Source organism: Chanos chanos, chromosome 9 (genome assembly GCF_902362185.1).
Source record: "Chanos chanos chromosome 9, fChaCha1.1, whole genome shotgun sequence".
Taxonomy (NCBI): domain Eukaryota; kingdom Metazoa; phylum Chordata; class Actinopteri; order Gonorynchiformes; family Chanidae; genus Chanos; species Chanos chanos.
Genome location: NC_044503.1, coordinates 8,759,738 through 8,777,819, shown reverse-complemented (window position 1 = coordinate 8,777,819; position 18,082 = coordinate 8,759,738). Strand labels below are relative to the sequence as shown.

Here is an 18,082-nt window from a genome sequence, read left to right as displayed (position 1 = left end):
TCCTCAGACCCATTTAAATGCAAGGTTCATTCAGAAATGAATCATTAATTACCAGAGCGATAAGAGATGAGACTTTTTGTTGGTATGAAAGACAGGAAAAGGTTTTAAACTCTTGTCACTTTCTCTCGGCCTCTCCCAACATCGAGGTTTTGACTCACACATTAGTCCTCATGTCTTCAACACAAATCTGGATATAGGTGTTAAAATTTGTGTGCTTTTCACCATTTTTGAATCACCACAGTCAGAAACATAGCAATTCTATCATTTTAACTGAAAATTAATGAATAAAAATAACATGATAACCGAACATAATTTATCTGTTTCTGTGTTGCAGGACCTGGGGAAAGAATCTCCATGAAAGTTGGAGTAAATATATATTTTTTTTCCAAGGAGGTGCCTTCCAATCACAGCAGTTAACTGTCACCCTTGTTTACTGTATCATTATAATTGTTTTTATTTTAATAATGTAATATTTTAGTTTTTTATTACAATTTGATTGTAATTAAAATGCTTTTAAAATATAGTTTGCCAAATAGTTTTGCTTTATATGTCATACTTTCTGAGGAAAACATTATTTAACATTTCAGCCAACTATTTATTTAAATGACATGTACATATTACTTTCTGATTGCAAAAAAAAAAATTAATTGAAGAGAATATATCTGAATATATCATTAACCATCATTTTCTGAACATGTTCTTTAGGTATCTCCTCTGTCCTTTTTCTCAATGTGTGATTTCCATCTCACAGAATTTTTTTTCTTTTTTAATATAAGTGAAAATTGCCAACCATGTTTTTCAGTTGTTTTTCATGTTGTCAGGTTTCTTATTTTTAATATATGGCACTTAAATGACTGACTTCAAATAATGAAGCCACATTGTTTGATAACGGTGGAAACATTGCACTGAGGCTTTGAAAGAATAAAAAATATTCAAGCATGTTGCATTTCATATTGTTTAGAACTAATACCATTTAGCTATCCATATTTGATGAGTATTTAAAAGGGTTATGCTGTTTTGATACACATAAATATTTACAAAATTTACTCACCAATAAGATTTATTGCAGAAAAATGGCACATATAACAGCCGTCTAACATTTATAGAGAAGGTTAAAATGGCAGGTCTTCTTGACCTCAAGTTCAAGGGATGCGTCTATAAGATTATCATATAGTGATAGTGATCATCAAATTCCATTTACTTTGGTGGCAAGTGTGATCATAAAATCAGTGTAAATTTACATTTTTCCCTGAGAAGTTAAGTTGTTTTATTCATGGTCTTGCCACATAACATCTGATACAGTAAAATTCCTCTCACTTATATTTATAGGTATTATATTACGAGATGTAACAAAATGTTTATTAGTTCTGTATCTGGGTCATTGTCTGGTTGTCTTTGTCACGATTCAAAAATGAGAAGACGAATGTGCGTGCCTCAGTGTGCTTCTATTGTTGACTTCCCCTAGCTGGAATAGAGCAGATTTCAAAATAGCTGGCAACCCATTCATGTTTTCTCTTGAGGATGACAAGCTCATAACTCCGCTGAAGTTCTGGACAACAAAAAGAGGTGTTATCCAAGCTTAAACTGTATCAGAGTGGACATCAGAAAAGTCTCTTTGTCTGGTCCTTGAGAAGCGTGCTGTTTGTAACAGTCATTTGTTGTGAACGGACGCGATATGGCACCGTCTTGTTGTTACCAGACCAAGCTAGAAACAAAAGAGAGCTGCTGTTAGTGATTTCCCCTAACTAACTGCCTCAGTCCTGTTAATGAGTAATAGTACAAAAGGGAGTGGGGGTTTTTACCCTTATGGCTCGGTCTTGAGCTATCAGACATTCATCTGACCACTCTACGGCTCGGGCCCAGCTGTACGTTGTCTTGACCAAGAGTGCTGCATATTAGAAAGCTGCTCCAAAGCTTCGAAACTGTCAGTTACTCGGGGTAGAAGTGAATGCTATTGTGTTTGTATTCGTTTTTGTCTTTGGAAGAACCCTTTAGACATTGTAGTGTATATTGCTCTATGCCTAATGAGATAAAATAGAACCACCAGGTTCGCTACTTCTTCTGTTTTGGTGCTCCTCGCGAAGGAAGAACTTCTCTCAATCCTTCACAAAAGCTTGAGAAGGTGGGAACAACCCAATAGAGCCATTCATGCCGTTGAAACTTTTTATCCCTCATTTTTATCTTCTTCTCACATTTACAAAATCCATACCTCATTTAAATGGCACAGCTCATGGAGGAGGTGATGAAAATGTTTATGGCAAGTTTCTCTTCCAGCAGAAGGTGGCCACAGGTAGCCCTCTACCATGTAGGACTCCCAGACCAATATTGCTATGAACCCAACAGTTGCTGCTGGTGTGGTCTACTTTCCTGGGTGGAAACGGGAGAGCAGATTTGAATGGTTTGATCAGTGGGATAAGTCTACGTTTCAACATGTGCAGCCAAATAGAACAAAGAAGAAGTCATGTGGCTCCTGGTCCCAGAACGTGTATCCTCAAGATATCATCGTGTTTGCTCATGATCACATCATGAATAGTCACCTTGGTCGTGAGCAGAGAACACTTCCTGCTCTGCTTCAACTGGCCAATCATTTGGACACAAATGGGAAAGAAATCATGGCCCCTGCCTCATTTGTCAATAAACTAATCCTAAATCTAATTGCAGGAATCGGCCCATCTTATTTCCCATCACTGAGATACCATTTGAATGGACTGGAGGGGACATTGTGGGGGCCCTTCCAAAGTCATCAATACTGGATTATGCCGAAAGTTTCAACCAGCTGAGGTCATTTCCTTCCAAAGGTCATATTCCACTGTTCCTTCTCTTCATGGGGACAGGAAATACTTACGGATCAGGGCACTCTATAAGCCATGGCTGATCTTGGCAGACTCCCACAGGTAAAACAGCTGCTCACTTTGGTACAAGTGGTACAAAACTACATTTCCCAGCAGCAGAGTGATAGCATCACTATTTTAGAAATCAAGTAGCTCGCCAGTTGTAAAGCTGTTGTGCCAATCAAGTGGCAAACTAGCACAGAGAAATGCTATATTGGTTTATTTTCCCTGATATATACATATATATTTTAACCAATCAAGTTGTGTATTTTTTGTAAGTTGGTTGGAATCAGGACAAGTGACACGAGTCACAAGTTAAAATAATCTGAACTGTGCACAAGTAGTTGCACTGTCAGTTTAGAATTTCCATAGAATGTTTGTGTGGCTTGTGAATGACTCTTTAGTGTAGGAAAACACTTTTCAGTGTAGCATGTTATTTTTGCCATGTAACTTGTAGTCTAGCTAGCTACATTTCTCTGAAGGATAGCTTTCATGTGGATGAGCTATGTTTTTTTGTCGTGTGACTGGAACCTTAACTTCCTGCATTTTCAAGTAGCTTGCCCAACGTTACATGGTTTAACAGGAAAATTGTGTTTGTTGAACCATTTGTTGTCTTACGTTCTTCTTGCGTTATGATGGTCCCAGGTCTCCCTACCAAATGAGTTACTGGTAAGCATCCAAGATGCCTGTTGGATCTCTTCAAAGAATCTTGGGAGATGCAACCAAGCCCTCAGTGAAGCATCAGTGAATGTGTTAACCAGATGCAGCATTGCATTGAGACGGTCATACCCTCAGCTCAGAATCACAAGTGGGAAGCACAGTATGATCAGGAGTTACAGGAAAGCCAAACAGTGCAGTCATGGGAGTTTGATGTTGGGGAACAGGTGGTGTCTATGATGGAACACAAAATTCTTGCGTCTTGGCCAGATCCTTATTCTGCTGCGGAGAATGAGGGCGATGTCAACCATAAAGTCAGTCAACATGACAAAAAAACATTCAAATTTACCATGTCAACTTGTTAAGGAAATGGAGAAAACATGAACTCTTTGTTCCATTTTTTGTCCCCCTAGGAACATCCCAACTAATGTGAGATACTGTCAACCTGGACATAGATTTGTTTTCAGAGCAACAAAAGGAGTGTTATGAAGTTCTTGACCAATACTGTAATGTTTTCTCTTATGCCTTTCTCACACTGACCAATCAACCACTGACACATTCTGTGTATCTTCATGAGTTCAGAAAAGGTCGTCACAAAGTCACAAACCGCAGGAGCAAGGATAAATAAGTTAAAAAAAAAAAAAAAAAAGATTTAATTCTATAATTTTTCAGCCAGTGCCAGAATACATCAGTTTAGTATCTTATAATGTTCATTTTCAGAGCTTCAGTCAGAATTTAATGTAGTGGGCAGGATCTCTGTCTGCAGATGTCCGTCTATGGCTGTGTAGTCGTGAACAGTTTAACTGTTTACAATTAGTACATTTTACATTAAACATTCATTGAATCATTGTAAGTACTCTTCCTGGTATAGGCTGGTATAGGTTGATGTATGTTTGCAATTGGCAAGAGGAAATTCATTGCAATGATTTACTAGTTACTAGTCTACAGTTACAGTAAACGGGTGCCGGCTCATTGGTTAGAACTTGTGTAAATTTCCAGCAGAAAACAAAACAAAAAAAAACAAAAAAAAAGAGGCAAAATTTATCATTAAAATTGTTTTTAATCAAAAGTATTCAAACTAAGTTAGTTTGAAATATTTCATTTGCAAACACTGAATACTTGCAGTTACAAACTGTGGGAATGATAAATTATCATGCTCAAAGTGTCTGGTCCAGCCTTATTTTAATGGTGTGCAAACAAGTTGCTGCTATGCTCTGCAATGACCATCTGAAACTGAATGAGATTTCTGGCTTTTTGGTGCGTATTTCATGCTTAGGGCTGAAGACCTATTCAAAGTCCTAAGCTCCAAAGTAGTGTGTCCCACTTCTCACCCAACCTTTATCTTACCCAGGGCCACTGGAGAATACACCAGCTTAACAGGAGGTCAGAAGTGTGATCCTGGTCACTTGTACCTCTGTCTGCCATTCGGGTTACATGTAGGGTGACCAGAATTTTAAAGCTATGTAAAGATATGTAGCAGTGTAAGCACATTGCATAGCAGGGCCAGGTCCATCAGGCTGTTCATCTCAGGTAATCATACATTCTATCGATAATGATGATGCTTTCATGGTAAAAGATTTCATTTATTCATTGACATATCTGAATATGTAAAAATGTATTACAGTTTACTGTGTATAAGTCACAGCACTTTTGCTTCAGCTATTGTTGAAAAGAATCAAACACACAATTCACAGTAACTACACATTTGTAGATTATTTATTATTTCTGTGACTATGGACAATTTAATGTGCATCTGCTATGAAAGAAATGCTGACATATTTTGTGCCAGCACCAAGTTTGCTGTGCTTACTGAGGACATTTTCTTTTGAGCATTATTGCATTCTAGCTACGCTAGCTAACTTGGCTCGCAGCCTCCTGCCAGCGGTTGCGAGAATGTTTTGAAGCAAGTACACATAAATGAGCACTTGAAGCAAGCACGCACAACTGCAAATACTCTAGAGTCTGCCAAAGCAAAGTGGGGGGACTCCTCAAATTCCAGGAGAAGAAAATCTAGACGGTGCAGGAGTGGCCTTAACCCAAAACCGAGGTGGCCAGGTACTGTGGCCAGTTCTTACCTAATTTCTTAAAACTCACATCTCTTCTCACTGATATTATCCATGTTATAAGGAATTTCCTTTAATCCCTTTGAATCTTTTGACTTGTGTGCCAAATCTGTCCTGAGAAAATTTGTCCGGTTCTCTGTACTGACAGATGCCCCAAAACCAAGGCTCAGAGGCGGTTCTCTCTCTCAGTATCCAAATGGGAGAAAAGCCTTCAAATCTGAACCTCAGCTGGAAGCTTTTACATCACAAGAGTCACAAACTCAACATGCCAACGCTGATGGTTTATTCTGTGCCTGCCCTAACTCTTCTGCATCAGCCCGTCCCGATGGCAAACTTAAAGGGGGTTGGGAGGGGTGGTTGTGTGACTGTGGGCTGAGCTATAATGTTGTTGTCAAACTGGACTAGAGAAAGAAGCAGCCGCTACCGTGGGTAGCCACTCGTGCTTCTTACGTTTCTCCACTGCCTTTTGCAATGATTACCAGTTATCGGTCGTCAGTGTTCAGTAAACACCCTGAAATATGTGCCCTACTGTGCATCGCAGAATATCAGTTTTAGATCTTAAAGTATTTTTGGTTTCAAAGCATACTGACATCCATCTTATCACAATAATCCGAGGCCTCAAGTTTGTCAAGAATGTTGTTTATAGTTTATATTTGAACAATATAACAAACAAATTTAGTGAATTGTGTCATTATGTAATTCTTAAGACAGAACCAAAAAACATGGCCGCACAGAAGTGCTTATTTTGGTTTTGACTCAGACAAAAGAAACACAGCTGTTTGTTTTGGGTAGTGATCCAGGATGTGGACTCCATTTAGATGATTTTATTTAAGCTGTCATTCAAAACTGAGGTAAAGACAGTTTGAAAACAAAAAGCAAGTACACAAATAAACTGGATATGGACTGTTAATTGAAGAGCAATTAAACAAAGACTTTATCGTCTTATATTCTATTAGACAGAGGATGGAAATGTTAATCACCATAATGACAGTAGATTAAAGCCAGTTCATTCTCATACAGCGCACATTAGTTTGGAGACACATTTCATGTACTCACTCACAACTGCAACAAGTCCTACCACTATGTTATCTTCATAAGTACTTTTACTGAGACATTAGTCATTACAGATTATATGAAATGTGCAGTAATGATAATACTAGCTTTGGTGCTATTATTGGCACTTAAATCGTTGCACTCCCGCCATTATCACCTCAAGTGTGATAATTTTTCAACCACCATTGGTTTTACTGGCTAATATGAATTGTTATTGTCAAGACCTCAGCAGAGATGTGTCTCAGGGGAGAATTTAACTGTTGTTTAGAGAGTGATATAAACATATTGAACCGCTCTCATGAAAGAAGAGCATAGGATTAACTGAATCTTAAATAAACTGTAGCTTTGCCAGAACTTATAACACTAAGTGTTCTCACGCCAGCGTGTCTCTATAGACTTTTCAAAATGATTTGTGTCATCTGAGGAATTGTTTGTTTGTGTCAAACATAATCCCAGACCAGCTAGCATGCAATACAGACAGGCCCATCTCTCTCCAATATTCAAGGGTTTGTGAATAAACCTGAAATTTTCACTTAATTCAGTTATGAAAGGATTCAGAATATGAAGGACATGAAGTTCAAGCGCCTTGCCTGAAGAGGAAGTTGACCGAGATGCTACAGTAAAGGCTTAGGAATTTAATACTTTTTGAAAATAATTTCCTTCATCATACATCATAGTTGTCTCATGTGGCATAAATTGGACAGTTTTTATAACACACCATAAAAACAGACGCTTACTGAAGTGGTCCTGTGGGGTTTTGATGCTCAAGTGATGCCTGTGCAAGTCAGGCACAAAACATGTCCTCACGGTTTGAAAATTCTCACCCTCTATATTTGGATCATTAATGGTCCAGGCTCATTACTTTCCATATGAAAGCATCAATACATCACTACTGCCTGAAATAATTAAGGAGTCAATGTGTCAGGTACCAAAGCTTGAGTAAACAGTCTAAAAAGATTACAAAGCTATAAATAAAGAGGGGTCCATAGAGGCAAGTTAGGTCTCCCTCTCACCGGGTGGGCATGAACACTTTATCCTAATCTGAACAGGATATCACTTATCGTAGAGACAAACAGCAAAGATTAAGGGAAGAGACAGAGGACACACTTGGGACCGTATGTGGGAGGGTGCTAACAAAATTACACACAAATGCAGAATCCTCCAGTTACCGCCGAGCTGCTCTGGGATAAATCCAAGCAAAGTTAGGTCTTTCTACCCTCTGTGAGTGTCTGTTCAGTCCTTTATCACTGAACCAAGAAGCCCTAAGCATCATGCATCAGAGGAGAGACAAAAGCAAAGAGCTTGGTCTCACTCATACATTATGACTGTGATTCATTGAGAGCCAAAGCAGCTGTGGTTAAGAAAATAACATCTTTCTACATCTGTATCTACAGATATCAGGCTATACTCATATCTGTCTAGATAGATAGATAGATAGATAGATAGATGGATAATGTTATATTCATATTCAGATGTATGCATGTGTTTTCTTTTAGATTTTTACTTGATACTTGTCACAGTTGTGACTGTTTCGTAGCCTCCGGTTATTGAAACACAATCTGTCAGCAGTGGTACTGTCAGTACAGTAACATTAGTGCTGTGACACATTTTAATAAGGGATCGGTATACTGTACATAGCAGTGTGTGTCTGAAAGCCAAGACTGTACACACAAATTTTACACAAAGTTTGTTTTTGTTTTGTTTTTTTTCTTTGTTCATGACCAAGGAAAGATAGTAAACACGTGTTCAGAAACACAATAAAGCCTCCTAAACATGTATATTTCTGTAGATATTATTCTAACAATATAAATTATATTGTTAGAATTTGATTTTGATTGTGAAAGGACCTACTGAACTGAGAAGATGTGCCACTTATCCTTTAAGGAACAGATTGTCTTTTTTTTATAGAGTTTAATCAAGACATATTGTATAATTCACCCTTAAGGAACAACACTGCAAAAGTAAACATTTTAATCCTGTTAGAAACCCATCAAGGCATAGTGAGAACAAACTACCTTTATTTATAGCCAATTCTATATTTATGGAGTTGTCTTTTCGAGCCTACACGTCTTCTTATGAAAGACTGTTGATCCATTTTATGTTGTCACATGGTTTATGCATCATGGCAAAATATTTGGAATGCCAATATATGACTAACACTTCCTAAAACTCGTTTAAAATGAATATGAATGAGCATCTACAGTTTTTGAGTGATTCGTGGAATGCACCGTGCGCAAATCACTGCATTATTTAAATGAGAGGGGTTATTTGGTGTGACCTCCGACAAAGTAGCTCCATATTTTAACGCGCTCCCATCATTGCTCACTACGTACATTATCAAGTATGGTTACATTGGGCTGAGAAGTCTGAATGGTGCCGAGGAAGATACATGTGGACAGGCGTACCAAACTTACGGCTCCTCCACAGCAACTGATGAAGCTGCTGTACATGACTGTCGTCTTGCCAGTTGCTCTCTCTTTGATCCACGCTGCCTGACACGTTGGCATTGGAACCGTTTTCCACCTCCACTCTTTTTCCGGTGGTACATCATAACCTCCCAGTTTGCCTCAAACATGAATTAAGTGCGTTAGTCCGCTCTCTCCATCAAACACTTCGATGGTGGCGAAACCGATGACGTCATCGTTCATCGTTCACCGGCATTTGCAAGTTAATTGGCTTTTTCTTAAGGTTTGCTGAGAGTTGTGTAACGTAAAGTAAAACCAGGTGAGTTTGTTTTTCTTTTCTTTTTGTTTTTTTATACAACACCCAGTTACTTTTTTCCATTTTGATAATGGAATAAGTACAAATACAAGATAACATTAACCAGTTTTTTTTTTTGTCTGAAAAATGATCAAACGTCATTGTAGAAGAAGGTTCCAGCTTGACTTATATTTGAGTGACATCATAATGTGTGGGTGGAAATTGTTCCATTATCGAAGCTCCAAAAATACAACACCAGATGGCCTCTTATAAATTGATTGGCTGCTGCTGTTGGGAGATCCACTACTGATAACATCAGGATCATCCTGAGCTGGAGTTTTCTGTTTGTTTCCCTCTGTATGTAACATAAATCATTCTCCCAGACATCTTCGTCTTCCTTTGCTGTACATCAAATTTACAGCTGTGTGCACCAGCCCCGTGCACAGTTTCTGGTCAACGTATACTTTATTGTGTACTGACAGCCTCCACATCACCCTTCATTTGCTCACACAGGAACTGAATGTGTTTTATATTTAAAAGTGAGCTGAAAATGCATATCCTATCCATTCTATACATCATGTACTTTTATGAATGTAAAATATATACAAATATTAATGCATAGCCTGACGAGACTTAAACCTACGATATTATGCTCACTTGATAGTTGTATTTTCAAAGCAAGAGAGGCACCCCCAGGCCAATCTAGGTAATGCACTGCACAGCTAATTGAAAAAGGCACTCATGTTTACCTTCAGTTTAATATATAATAAATAAACAAATCCATGTGTGACATAGGAGTCGAAAGAAAAGGTTACAAAAATGCTAAAGAAAATAAAAAAAAAACAGACACACTGGCAATAATAAGAAAGGCACAGAGTTTCATGGGTAGCTGGTGGTGTGCATCAGCATATCATAAAAAAAACAAAAAAATAACAACATATCTTTGACTACAAATATAATGAATCTTTTCTCTTATTACAGGATATGTTACAACACTGGACGTGTTTGTCTCAGTCATGGCCAGAAGAACTGGAACTGCTGTAGACAGGATAAAACTCTGTCCTATCAATTACAGAATGGGCTCAGTGTCATTCCAGTTCACAACTGCACCTTTCCACCTGAAAAAAAAAAAAAAAAAAAACACAAACACCAGTTATAACCTTGTTAATAACGTAATCATTAGTCCAATACGGTTTCTCCTATTTTCCTTTAACAACACCACTGGAAATGGGATCTCATAATATCATGCAATTTGATGTTAGAAAATCAACAAAGCAAAATATGCAATGAAATCATAACTGGAGAAGGTCAGCGTGGCCCTGTGAGAGTGGTGCAAAGATGCAGCTGAAGCGAACTTACTTTGTTCTGATGCAAAGTTCAAGTGGAGGAACAAGGTCTGGGTCAGCGTCCTCAGAGGGAACCAGTCTCTCGGCAGTATTTATACCTGATAAGAGAGAAAGAATGTAAAAATCCAAACTAAAACATGCCAAACTACTTAGTCTTACCAGAATTTTCCCACAGAAATGACACTCTGTATTATACACTCTAATAACCACAACAGAGAAGAAGATTAAAACATCTGAGTTAGGTTCTGAATGAGGCTTTGCTATAGAGGAGCAGCCTTTAATATTATCCCTGATTTGCAAAACAGTGTAAAGCATATATTTGGTAGGGTTTTATTTCATTTCTCTGCTTCTCTTATGACAAAATTCGTGTCTGTATTGCTGCTTGCATTTTTACATGCCATGTTCCACTCCCTTTAAAGGAAAGACTACAACAGGCCGCTAGCAGCAATATAGGAGATGTTCTATAACTTTCTAACCGATTTAAAAAAGAAACTGTATTAATCACACTCGAAAAAAAGTCCCAACACACTATGCTCAGCATAACTCATTTTGTGTATCCGGAGCAGGTTATACCTGAAACATTACAAAGCCTAATATTTTATGTTATAATTTTCTAGCACTGATGTTTCTGTAACCGCAGTGTTATATTTTACAGAATCGGCTGAATAAAAGCAAGCTACAACCAAAACTCACTTATGGTTAATTGGATTGGTTCCTGCTGGTTGGCCAGGCCGTCGTAGTAGTAAAGATCAAATTCTTCCTCATGCCACTGAGCAGTTACCAGTTCTTCATCCAGGGAGAAGAGAACACTAAAATGGCTCTCACTGCAAACCACCCAGATGGGGTACTTGGGAGTTTTCAGGTAAGTGCCAACCTTAAAAAGAACCCAATAACATTTGCTTTGCGCACTGCTTTTGACATGGGAACGGATACATGCACGCAGGATGCAGCATCTTGAAAAGATCTTTACCTTGCAAATATTGTAATGCTCGAATAAGGACAGCAGTCCAATGTCACAACGGGATTTGACTCCCTTCAGTAGGGTACCGTTCCCATTGCCAGAGTCGAGTGTCATGTCGTTGTTGAAGACGTTTGAAACGGCTTGCCCACAGAGCAACAGATTGACCAGTTCCTTTCAGAGAAACGTACAAAAAAGGGCTATAGGTAAATCCACCAGAGTCAGACCTTGTCACAGTAAAAGTAATGCAGGGAACACAGTGAATAATTGAATCTGTTTGGAGCACTGCAGTCATTTAAATTGATTTCACTGTTTGAACAGCACAGAGCAGATACCTGTGTGCAGTAGCCATGAGCTCCAATAAGAGTGGATGTAGAAACATCCATGTCTTTCTTCACCCTGAATACACAGACAAACAGGTCACAAATTAATATAATTAGCCTATGTAAGTAAGCGGAGCGTTATTGAATTAGATCAAATCTCCCAATCTTTTGTTTGTTTGTGTTTTTTTTTTTTTTTCCTTAAAGAGCAAAGACAAAACAGAAACTCACGCGTCGATCGATCTGGAGAGAATAACAGAGAGGGTGAGCAAGACGCAGCCATAGGGACCAGACTCAAACTAAACGAATGACATGAATCATGAGTCAGTCCTCAGGAAATGAGATACAGGGGGAAACGTCTGCTGGATTAATCAAGGGCAATCTGCATTTCATAGGCTGAACACATGATAAGGCTAAAAGGTTAAGCCTGATGCAAACTCACAGTCATCAATGACGTACATTTAAATATACCTTGATGTACATTAGAATAATTACTGCTTGTTTACTGTATTACACATACTGTATTTTCGATTATACAACACATAAATGTACCTGTTTTTAATGACAAACAAAAAGAAAAGTGACAAATTTTTTAAAAATAGTCATTGAATTTAAAAAGGGCGGCTGGATGGACTCTATGCCTTTGTAATGATGGTTCATTAGAAAACTGTTGATTTGTTTGGCTGGCCTGTAGGATCTGTTTTCATTTTTAATAGCTTTATGTCTCAATTAGCTGCTACATCTGCCTAGCCATTAATGTAATAGGACGACAAAAAAAATAATTCTACATCCGTACTGTGTTGTCCAAGACAATTTGATGTGTTGTCACGTCTTTATCCAACATATTATAACTTACAAAATTAAAAAATATAGGCGGAAATCCAAATCCTACCAGCACGGCACAACTGCATGACAGAATTAAACCAGTTCAACCAATTCAACCTCAGAGTCGAGTTTAAAGTTCACCCTGAATGACGTTACACTTTTCATGTTTTACCTGATGTATATGCTGTTCAAGGAGCAATTTTAACTCCTCCAAGGTTTCAACATTAATGCAAGTGACCTACAAAAAAAGAAAGAAAGAAAGAACATTTTTCAAGAGAGACACAATATATATATATACACAAGACAAAAAAAAAAAATCAAAATTCTTCATCAGAAAGGCTTAGAATAAAGTGCACAACTTTGTCTGCATGTGCAAGAGGATCAGGTTTTATTTCAAATTCCTGTCCAGTGATGCAGGCAGAGTGGAGTGCTTATACACGTATAGGCTTTGGAACATTGTGGTTACGTGATGGGCTGCATTTGCAGTGGTTCTGTCAGCTCAAAAACACTTCACACATAATGAGCCCACTTCAACCAATACCGAAGTGTAGCTTCCAGGCGGATGATTCAACAGCATCCAGTATCCACCAGTGTGCCTATCACACCTCAGCTATTAGGTGGAGTGGCAAAGAGTGAATAAGCCAAAAAGGAGGAAGTTGAGAGGCATTTGGGAAAAATCTAGCATTGCTTGCATCACTCACACGGGCTAAAACTCAAGGTCATGCGATAGGCAGTTAAGAGCCGGTAACTTTGTATTTGAACAGTTTTTCAAGAGATCATGAGATGGCCTCATACAGTCTGAAAGAGAGGAGAAAGCTCTGCACAAGCCCCCCCCCCCCTCAATGAGATGGCCTCATACAGTCTGAAAGAGAGGTGAAAGCTGTGCACAAGCCCCCCCCCAAAATTCTTACTGTATCATGAACAGGAACCGTGACCTGTGAGCTTCGGTAAGAGTTTTAATTAGAAGTGCGATTGATATAACGTATACTGACTGTGTCCATCTTTTGTACCAAGACCGTGTCTGACCTTTGTTCATTCCTAATTGCTCTAACGATGTGTGATCTACTTTTAAAACGTAAAACATATGTGTATGTTTTACGGACGGCTCATGGACTAAAGCTACGGAACGAATCCCTGAACGTGTTTGCACGGCACAGAGAGCGACACAGGCACCTGGAAGCAAGTAACGCCATGTACATTTCAGACACTGAAGTATTCAAGCCTGGGAAGAGCGAGGAGAAGATGATATGGAATTCATTTACCATTTCCAGAACGCCTTCTGATTTGTAGTGTCCCGCTGGAGTGAAATGGCTTCTTCCAGACAAGCTGTGGTTAACAGGTAAAAAGTGCTAAGTAATACGCTCTTACTAATATATAATATATATCTATAAGTTGTATACTGTCCTTTCATCTGTGGTATACATACGTTGCGACAGTGGCTTTTTTCCTGTCTCCAGCTCTCCACAATATTTCAGCTGCAGCTAGAGAGAGGCACTTTGTCCTTGCGCTGTTTGAAAAGTGTAACCTGCTGAAAACGTTTAAGTGCAAATGTTTATATGCCCTACTTTCAAGTGACATCTGTTCAACGGTAAAATGTGGTTTGTTCACCTAATAAAACATAAAGTTGTCAGGGAATTACGCACAAAAAACTAAGCAAATCTTATTAATATTATTCGAAAGGCATTAAATAATATCAGAAAATCGTAAACAATACTATTCACTTCTGCTAAGTGATATTAAAAGGGATTAATCTAGAGGTGAAAGCCTCACTGAGTCATAGAAGCAGTGTTTGTCTTTTCAAACAGCAGTTTTTGAAGAACGCAGGCCTGGACTGACGCAAGCACTCCACATGGGCCGCCCTAGAGAAAAAAAAAAAACAGTGCCAATATTCGCTGACCATTCTCTGGTCATTATACAGAATTACTGTTCTCGCGTACGTAAGATTCAACATACCTTTTTCTGTATAATCCCATATCTCAGGCCTGGTGCATCCGAGAAGGAAAAACTCTGGCACTTCCACTCTGTGTTGAAACAACGCATTGCAGAGCCAAATAAGAGCTCCTTCAGAGCCTGTGTCACACCAGACAAAAATATTTTATTGGTTCAAAATCAAAACACAGTTTGGATTCAGACAACTTAAAGACGATCTTTAAAGAGCACGCTTACAGTTGCAGTTTGCTGATCCATAGGATGTTTATCCCAGTTAAGCTGTAGTGAAGATATGCTGCTGACAGGTATTCTGGAAACTTCACGTAAATCCTCTTCATCATCGACATCATCTGCGAATCCACAGATGTATTAATAAAAAGCATTCTGAACTCACAAAATCATTTCACTTTTCAACTGGTTAATTATATGTACATTACAAAACACACTATTTCAGCTGGTCACTAAGGAACATTTCATCATACAAAAGTAGACAGAATTCTGATTAATAAATACAGCGTCCATGGATTTTCTGGCCAAAACAAAAACAATACTGAGAAATCAAAGTAATTAATTAATTTCGAATGTTTGAGCCAGCTGGCAAACATACACTGTGAGCATTATAAATACACTACCTAGAACCATAGAGGACATGTGAAGATCAGCTCTCTGGGTGGCGCCTGAGTTATCTCTGCAATTAGAATAAATGACCCTCTTGAGTGAACTGGTATAGCGCAGTAAACTCGGGGTATTAAAAGCACAGCCCGAGCCGTTTACAACACAAACAGTGCACAGCAGCCAAACAATGCGGGATATACGTGATATTAATAACTGCTAATAAGCTACGTTTGATATGAACGCGCACCTTGAAAGCACAACACAAGTGACTAACTACTGAGGCGGAACTTTTAATAGGAGAGCGATGCAAACGCAAGCCAAATTCTAAGACGATTACTTGGGAGCTTGGGATGCAGTCCTCTGTGCTCCTTCAAACCCATCTCTGTCTGTTCTGTGACCTCGTGAGTGAAAAGGCAGTTTGTCGGCTCTTTCAGACAGCGCAGTGGCACGAGACTCTGTGAATGTGAACGTCATGCCTAAAGCGTTGGCCTGAGACGCCCGATCTGACCCATCCTTATCCTCTCTGTTAACTTCGTCCTTTGACTGAGGAGGAAGGGAGATCCCGCTTTTTCGGACCGGGCGTCTTTTGTTACCGTCCTGAAGGAAAAAAGAGACGGTGTCATAGTGCCTGCGTTCAAAGCACTGACTTAGGATCTTAACAACCACATTAGGGCAATAACACGTGAGTATGTTTTGCTGAGTAGCTGATAAACCCCGTCAGGCATGAAGTACAATCTGTACCTGGACTGAGCTAGAGACAGGGCCAGCCATCACGCCCCGTCTCATTCGACCGGTTCTGTTCCTCTGGCTGTCTGTGTCTGTGGGCTTTTTGTCTGGGAGCAGTTCAACTCTGGTTGATGAGGAGTGACTATCTCGGCTGAGTAATGGCGAGCGGTTGTTCCTCTCACTCTCAGAAGACATATCGAAGCTCTTACCGCCCTTGGGTGGGTGCATCTCTGTTGACTGGGAATCAAACTGAAACGGGCGGCTGCTGACAAGCGACCTGAAAAAAAAAAATGTTGAAAAATAAATCTCTTGAGGGTTTTCAGGAGTTTGCTTCGTCTGCGTGACAGCGTACAAGAACAAAGATGTAATGAGGAATTTGTTAAAGTGTTCAGAAGTACCTTGAAGTGACATAATTGCATTGGGGAAAATCTGTACCGCTTCCATCTGACATCACACGTGATTTGTCATTCTGGATGACTGGCGAAGTCACTGCAGACTTCACTAAATTCTGCTCTGTTGAGAAATGATGATTTTCACCTTTCTCGTACCCTTTGGCATCCCCATGTCTTTCAATTTGCTCCTTAACCATTATCTCCAACAGTGACCTAAACGGATACTCTTGAGACTTAAGAAAAAAAAAAGAAGAAAAAAAAATGAAAAGGCATTTAAGTTAAGCCAAGTTCAAGTTTATTTAGAGCCAAATATCATTGTTTAAAGTCTCTCAGGGCTTTACATGCCCACAACAGGAGAGCGCCCACTGATTTAATTCTCATAGCGGGCAAGAAAAAACTCCCCAAAAACCCAGTTGTAATAGGGAAAAAATGTAAGAAATCTTGAGAGGGACCACAGAGAGAGGAGACCCATTCCCACTGAATCCAGAGCAACTTATCCAGCTACAAGTTATTTATTATTTTGCATCAGCTCATACCTTATTCTTTTTATAAAGATCCTCAAGACAAAGGACCCTGCGCAAATCTGATCTGTTGTTAATGCTTGAGTCCGTACGCGGAAACTCCCCATCCATACATGCTATCGTCCGCTTCAGACCCTGCAAGAATAGGTGGCATTGTTCCTTAATGTAAAATTGGAGTTGTTAGTTCTGCAGCAATTCTGTATCCCATTTCACAAAGAAAATATGTCGAAATACACTGTTACGTATATACGCACAGATATGTACACCGAGCAGGCGCAAATACAGGCACACACATAGATAGATAGATAGATAGATAGACAGATAGATAGATAGATAACTCTTAAAATACTTCAAACTGTGTGCGCGCAGTTACACCACTGATCTGTGAAATGTATAATGTCGAAAAGTTGTTTGACAACTGTCAAGCTGGCAATAGCATCCACTCGAGGTAAAAAAAAATTCAAGGTTTCTGCACGAGACTTAACGCTGAATTTACCAGTTTGATAACTTTTCCTTTACTGCAGGTAAGCAAAGAGGTTTATAACTTAGGTCGTTGACATTTGTATTTGGACAGATAGGGTGGCTGGTGCACCAATGCTTTAATTAAATGTGTTTACACTGCTAGTTTCTATGTTTTGTCAATTAGTTAGTTGACTAGCTAACTTGAAACTCGTTTGTTTACAAAATCTAACCTAGCTGATTAGCTGTTTCTACGTAATGTATGAATGAAAGTATTGGTAAATTATGGTTACTGTTTGTCACTCACCTTCCGACTAAGATACTCCCGAACTAGGGATGCAGCAACTTCCTCCACAACTTTTCCCATTGTAGATAAAGGTAAACCGTGTAAAAGGCAATGATGTGTTTGGTTAGCTAGCTAGCTATCAGCAACCAGTGGAAAAGAGACTAGCGTTTAAAAAGCGACGTCTGCTAGCGGCCCTCTCGAGCCTTATCACAAAACGAATACTTTTAGCATACGCTTTACTGGATGGACCCTCAGGCATATACAGTAGCTTCCAGACATGGTGATACTGAACGGAGGTTTTAAGAAGAATTCTTCGTTAAACGGCCTGGATTTATCTACCTATTCGGAGCTTTACGTCCTCCTCACGTTTGAAAGGTTTGTTTCCATGGATATATACAGTC

The 18,082-nt window shown here is 39.1% G+C and overlaps 1 protein-coding gene across 1 annotated transcript; it reads right to left on the bottom strand.

Moving 5' to 3' along the window:
• Nucleotides 1-10,276: 10,276 nt before the first annotated feature.
• mindy4 (MINDY lysine 48 deubiquitinase 4) lies at nucleotides 10,277-17,762 on the bottom strand. Its single transcript, XM_030784374.1, has 18 exons — nucleotides 17,703-17,762; nucleotides 16,952-17,071; nucleotides 16,572-16,648; nucleotides 16,039-16,300; nucleotides 15,635-15,894; nucleotides 15,315-15,403; nucleotides 14,920-15,032; nucleotides 14,707-14,823; nucleotides 14,524-14,612; nucleotides 14,180-14,281; nucleotides 14,016-14,079; nucleotides 12,926-12,991; nucleotides 12,160-12,227; nucleotides 11,944-12,007; nucleotides 11,621-11,782; nucleotides 11,344-11,524; nucleotides 10,664-10,748; nucleotides 10,277-10,422 (listed from the first exon to the last, which is right to left on the bottom strand). Exons 1-18 carry the CDS (start codon nucleotides 17,760-17,762, stop codon nucleotides 10,374-10,376), a joined length of 2,028 nt encoding a protein of 675 aa, XP_030640234.1. The 3' UTR covers nucleotides 10,277-10,373.
• Between the last annotated feature and the right edge of the window lie 320 nt (nucleotides 17,763-18,082).

What these genes read in the sequence shown, in the direction of transcription:
- mindy4 (XM_030784374.1), bottom strand. Translation starts at nt 17,762, where the DNA reads ATGGGAAAAGTTGTGGAGGAAGTTGCTGCATCCCTAGTTCGGGAGTAT. An exon ending in AAAAAAGCCACTGTCGCAAC is followed by an intron (nt 14,080 to 14,179) that starts GTATGTATACCA and finishes TGTTAACCACAG; the next exon opens with CTTGTCTGGAAGAAGCCATT. An exon ending in CTCTCCAGATCGATCGACGC is followed by an intron (nt 12,008 to 12,159) that starts GTGAGTTTCTGT and finishes CTGTGTATTCAG; the next exon opens with GGTGAAGAAAGACATGGATG.